Raw genomic sequence first — 5,605 nt, 5'->3', positions numbered from 1 at the left:
TGAATAATGTATAATATGCTTAAAGAAAAGAAAAAGAACTGCAGGTTCTCTCAGATCTGCACCTTTTTAAGTCCTGGTTAAAAACTAATTTTTAGGACACATTGCTTTATGCTTATGATTTTATTACATTTTTTTTTTGGCAATGTTTTTTTCTTTCTGTGAAGCACTTTGGTTTTCCTGGTGTTGTAAAGAGCTATATAAATAATCCCCTCTCGGTTTATGAGAGAAACATCTAAATAAAATAAGATGATGTAGCTGAAACAAGAACATTTTGGCATTTTTTAAGGTGTTCAACATGATCAACAATTATTTGACTCTCCTTAGGTGCAAAATAAATTAGTAATTAGTCCCATAAATCTGAGATATTACAGCCGGTTTTAAGCCCAACGTTACCTGGATGTTCTTCTTAATCTGATCAATCCACATCTGACTTGAAGCTTGACATTAATAATACGTTTATTTACTCTCCCTACCAAATATATATATTTCTCAGACTCCTCACTCATTAACACATCCATGTCTGCCTTAAAAAGTGATTTTTATTCCACTCTTTCGGCTGGGGTTGCCATGGTAACCATTAACTAATATTGACCAGCGGGCTTATTGAACTTGTTAACTATCCTGTCTTAACCACACGAGTAATGCGGTGATTGCTAATGTCTGCTAATGTCTCCATTATAACTGTAACATGGCCGCCTAGACGCTTCCAAAGGGTGAAAGAACAGCAGCTGATTTTATCTTTGTTTTCTCAGAAATTTTGGGGGATTTTGGTTTGGAGAGTTAACAGTTTACAAACAGAATAACACGGTTTGGTGCTTCGCATGGACCAGGTATGGCTCAATGTGTTGGGGGTCAAACATGAGGTGGAGGCTCAGATGCAGAGTTTGAGGAACAGCTGGGATCTATGAAGGAAAACTTGTCTTTTGTTGCCTTGGTTTTATAGATCGGGAATTGTTTTTGCTGTTCTCCTTGGGAGTGGCGGCCTAGTGGTTAGGGCATAGGACCCGGAATCTTGAGGTTGTGAGTTCGAAATCAACTTCCACAGAATGCCACTCTGGGTCTCTGAGCAAGACCCTTAAAGTCATATGGAAATCAGTTTTATATGTCAAATCATTCTGGCTTAAACATGCTTATAAATGTATTCTTTATCAGACTATACTGTCCCAAAATTTTGAAAATTTCCATTTAGAAAATTTTGTCTTGAAATGTGTTTTTCTTCTGCAGGCCAGTTAGTTCTACGTCAGCCTGAACACCTAAATTCGGCCAATCATATATCAACGATAATCTGCCAATCAAATGTTTTCGGTCATAGCATCTTGATTCATATGTCGCAGCTAATATACGCAACGGTTGAAATCAGAATCCTTTCCTTTCCCATTGAGTTGCGTCCCAGTGTTCACGGGGATGGACGTCTGTGTCTTCGGCAGGCGTAGAGCTAACAGAACTGGCAGCGTTGCGAGGCAAGGGCTCAAACATGTACGGCTGGAAGCCTTCTACACCAAACCAAGCTTCTGCCGCCCTGGCGTCCTCTTCCACAACATCTTCGTCCCCGCTTTCCTCCTCTAAATAAAAAATGGATGACGGAGGAGACTCATCCACGACCTCCGACACTAAACTCTCCTCCTCTTGCATGTTTCCGCTGTCCATAGCGTTCCTTGACAGTGTCGTTTCTAAGGCACCAATTTATTGCGACTTGGTCCCAATGGAATTTCCCATTGGGAACCTACTAGCACTTAGTTGCTAACTGGTTAGCAAGATGCTTCCCACAAACTGGCCACAACCAAACTTGATTACGAACCTTCCGCCACAACAATCCCGCCCCCTTGGTAATCGACCAATCACATTCACTTTATTCAAGCGTATAAAGGCGGGCACCACTCGGGAGAGTTTGGAAATGCAACGGTTGGAACGGCCGCTTCCCTACGGCTTTAATCCCCGGGCGGTCCACGATCGCAGCCCACTGCTCCCTAAGGGGATGGGTTAAATGCAGAGTTAGATTTCTGCAGTGTGAGTTCAATTATTATTATTACTCCAAATGTTTAGTGTGTGGACATTGTTAGCATGGATCCTGCACAATGTTTCATGAATGAGACCTCTTGTATTTTAAAAAGTCCATCATGTCAGCAGAAGGCGATCTCACCCAGTAGGTAACGGCAAAGTTCTTTGTCTTCTGTAGGTTCTCTATAAAGTCTATATTTCCTTTGTGGAAGTGGGACCGGGGAACGTCCAGACAGCCGATTACTTTAAAGGAGTGGGTGAGTCCACAGATGGAGACATGTGGGACATGAAATGGGCCTGAACTGACAACAACCTTCCTCTTCTTCCTTTGCAGCTTCATTCCTCATCGTCAGCATCGGGGGCACTCTGGTGGGTCTGGTCTTTGCCGTCATCCTCGGCTTCATCACCCGCTTTACCAAGAAGGTCCGCATCATCGAGCCCCTCTTCGTTTTCCTGATGGTCTACCTGGCCTACCTGACCGCCGAGCTCTTCTCGCTGTCCGCCATTCTTTCGTAAGTTCAGCCGTTCAGTCGGGCCAATCTGAGGTCCAGTGGTCATCCCACCATCCTGTCCCTTCCTTCACAGAATGACCTTCTGTGGCATCGGAGCCAACAAATACGTGGAGGCCAACATTTCCCAGAAGTCTCGGACCACCGTCAAATATACGATGAAGACCCTGGCCAGCATTGCGGAAACCATCATCTTCATCTTTTTGGGAATCTCAGCAGTGGACAAGTCCAAATGGGCCTGGGACACAGGGCTGGTGTCCTGCACCCTGGTCTTCATCTTTGTTTTCAGAGCCGTGGGTCAGTTTCTCTCCCCGATGGTTCTGGTTGTTTCAGCCGTTACAGAGATAAGTTGATGATGTTAAGGCTCGTACTTACATAAACGTTTTCTGAAAGCACGAAGCTAGCTAAATAAAGATGTCCTCCACATGAATCAATCAGAACAACTCTGTTCACGCCATTGTTGTTATGTTCTATATGTAAGGCACACACGTGTTTGTCCAGAGTCGGGTTGATGATGCAGATGTCTGCGGTAAAGTTGCGGAAAGTCATTGACCTCAGAAATGCGTGCCACAGTTCTGAAATATTCTTCTTCTTGTTGATAATACATGGGTTTGAAGAAGGATTTTTGAATTTCGGACTGAGCTTGTCTTCGTGTTGATGGAGCATTAGCTTCACTAAACCAAATTAGTTCTAGACCTCAACTTTAGGTTTGAAAGGAGAAAAACTGGGCTAAGGCCAATCTAAATCCTCATTCCATGTTTCCGACATGAAATAAATGAGTTGAGTTAAAACTTATATTAATTGATCTTTGAAGATTAAAAGAGCCTTTCACCCATTTCCAAAAAAATAAACATCTTTAAAGACTCAGAAATATTGGATGTTGGACAGCAGATTGTTTTGACTCAACTAAGAGGTTCACTCAGACTCAGTGGCACAAAAATGAGAGGAACCAGTTTAACACATCTGAAAGGTTCTTTCTGATTGGTCCTCGGTCTCTGAGATGAACAGACCTCAATTCTGATTGGTCGTTGCTCTCCTGGATGAACAGATTTCCATTCTCCTGTTCTCAGGTGTGGTTGGTCAGACTTGGGTTCTGAACCGATTCCGGCTCGTCCCGTTGGACAAGATCGACCAGGTGGTGATGTCATACGGTGGCCTGCGGGGGGCAGTTGCCTTCGCTCTGGTGGTGCTGTTGGACGGCGAGCAGGTCAAAGCCAAAGATTACTTTGTTGCCACGACGATTGTGGTGGTCTTCTTCACAGTCATGTTCCAGGTAGGAGCAGCGTTGCTAAAGATTCTGGTTTGTAACCAAAAAAAACAAAAAAAACTCTCATATAACAAACCCGAAGAACCCGTTTCCCATTCGGTGAAACACCAGAATCTCATAATGGGTCTAAATGACCCTTATAAGAACCTCGAGAGTTCTGGGTTCTAAAAGTTTGGTTCTGAATATTCTGGTTTCAGGGTTTGACCATCAAACCTTTGGTGAAGTGGCTGAAGGTCCCTCGCTCCACCAACAGGAAGCCCACCATCAACGAGGAGATCCATGAGAGGGTGAGATTCATCTTCAGCTTCTCATGTGATGAAACCATTGCTTAACCGTGTGTCTGTTTGCTCTCAGGCCTTCGACCACATCCTGACCGCAGTGGAGGACATTGCAGGCCTCCAGGGGTATCACCACTGGAGAGACAAGTGAGTCCCACAGTCGCCTCCACCTTCATCAGAGCGACGTCACAGAAACCTGCATGACATCATGTCTGTGTGTGAAACCAGGTGGGAACAGTTTGATAAGAACTACCTGAGCAAGCTGCTGCTGAGGAAGTCGGTCTACAGGAAGAGCGAGCTGTGGGAGGCCTACCAGAAGATCAACATCCGAGACGCCATCAGCGTCATCGACCAGGTAGGCCTGAGCTCCGGTCCAAAAGAACCGGTTCTCATGAGGTCTGCTGGGTTTGATCAAGAGGATTTTCAATAGAAAAAGACCTGGATGATGGAAAGACAGTAGGTGAAGAATCCTCCAGCAGCAGCTCCTGTCTCAGCTTCTCCTGGAAGAGGAGCTTCTCTCCTACAGAGGAAGTTTATTTCAGCTGCTTGGATTCAGGATCTGGGTTTTGGTTCTGATCCACATTTAAAAAGCATCGTTGAAGCTTGGGATGTAGCTGGAGCTTCACCAGCTTATTATTATTATTATTCACCACCACAGACCAAAGCTGATCTTCTGCTTATCTGCTCTGGATCTGGGGGTTTCCGGTTACTTCCTTCAGTTTCCAGCAGAGGGCAGCATTAAGAATCTAAAACAGCTCAAATCTGAGCAGGTTAACTTTACAAGAAGAACCTCCTGTTACATCATTTTATCTTCTAACAGGACTAACCTTTTGTGTTGCTGTGGTACTAGTCTGAGTTGGGGATTAGATTTTTATTGGAACCGACCTGCTCAGACGACCAACAAGCAGAACCAGAGCAGGAAAACAGGCACAGCATCACTAAGATTGGGATCAAATATCATCTCTAAGGAAACCAGACCTTCAGAGGAAACATTTAAACTCTTTTCTAATGCAGCTCGACCTTCTTTCAGACAGTCCTAATAAATCCTAGAAAACCAGGTGAGGTTTTAATTTGGACCTCAGTTTATTTATGGAGCAGAGAATCAGCTGGAAGCAGGGGGAACATTCCTGACGTTTCAGGAACAAAAAGTTCCTTTTCTGTCGACGCAGCAAACTCTGCCTCAGCATTTTACTTCAGGATCGTGAAGAATTAGATTCCTTTAACAGTTCAGTATTAAGTTCCGTTTGTGCAGCAAAAACGGATGTTAATTGACCTTTGATGACCTCTACAAAATATTATTAATATAATTGAAATTATAGCAGTACAAATGAAAACTTTTGCCAAACAAAAATATAAAATTTTAGAATTAATTTTAAATGTAAAATATTTAAAATAAAGATATAAAAAAATTCAAAAATTCATATTTTAAAATATGTATATTTTTTGTACTGCTGTCATTTAATGATATTAATAATTGTTTGTGGAAGCCATCAAAGGTCAGTGAACATTTGTTCATTCTGAAACTATAAATTATAAGCTGCTAACCTATGATT

General features: G+C 43.0%; 1 protein-coding gene across 1 annotated transcript in view; it reads left to right on the top strand.

Moving 5' to 3' along the window:
* Positions 1 to 5,605, top strand: part of slc9a5 (solute carrier family 9, subfamily A (NHE5, cation proton antiporter 5), member 5) — a 30,337-nt gene that overhangs the window by 16,620 nt on the left and 8,112 nt on the right. The window contains exons 4-10 of the mRNA XM_015397341.1: positions 2,177 to 2,255; positions 2,333 to 2,510; positions 2,584 to 2,804; positions 3,578 to 3,780; positions 3,972 to 4,061; positions 4,129 to 4,199; positions 4,281 to 4,407. Of these exons, the coding sequence (XP_015252827.1) occupies positions 2,177 to 2,255; positions 2,333 to 2,510; positions 2,584 to 2,804; positions 3,578 to 3,780; positions 3,972 to 4,061; positions 4,129 to 4,199; positions 4,281 to 4,407 (969 nt within the window). The remainder of the gene's footprint in view (positions 1 to 2,176; positions 2,256 to 2,332; positions 2,511 to 2,583; positions 2,805 to 3,577; positions 3,781 to 3,971; positions 4,062 to 4,128; positions 4,200 to 4,280; positions 4,408 to 5,605) is intronic.

This window comes from Cyprinodon variegatus, unplaced genomic scaffold (genome assembly GCF_000732505.1).
Source record: "Cyprinodon variegatus isolate N-32 unplaced genomic scaffold, C_variegatus-1.0 Scaffold854, whole genome shotgun sequence".
NCBI classification, from domain to species: Eukaryota; Metazoa; Chordata; class Actinopteri; order Cyprinodontiformes; family Cyprinodontidae; genus Cyprinodon; species Cyprinodon variegatus.
Note: the sequence above shows the minus strand (reverse complement) of the source record. Positions and strands in the feature narration are given on the sequence as shown.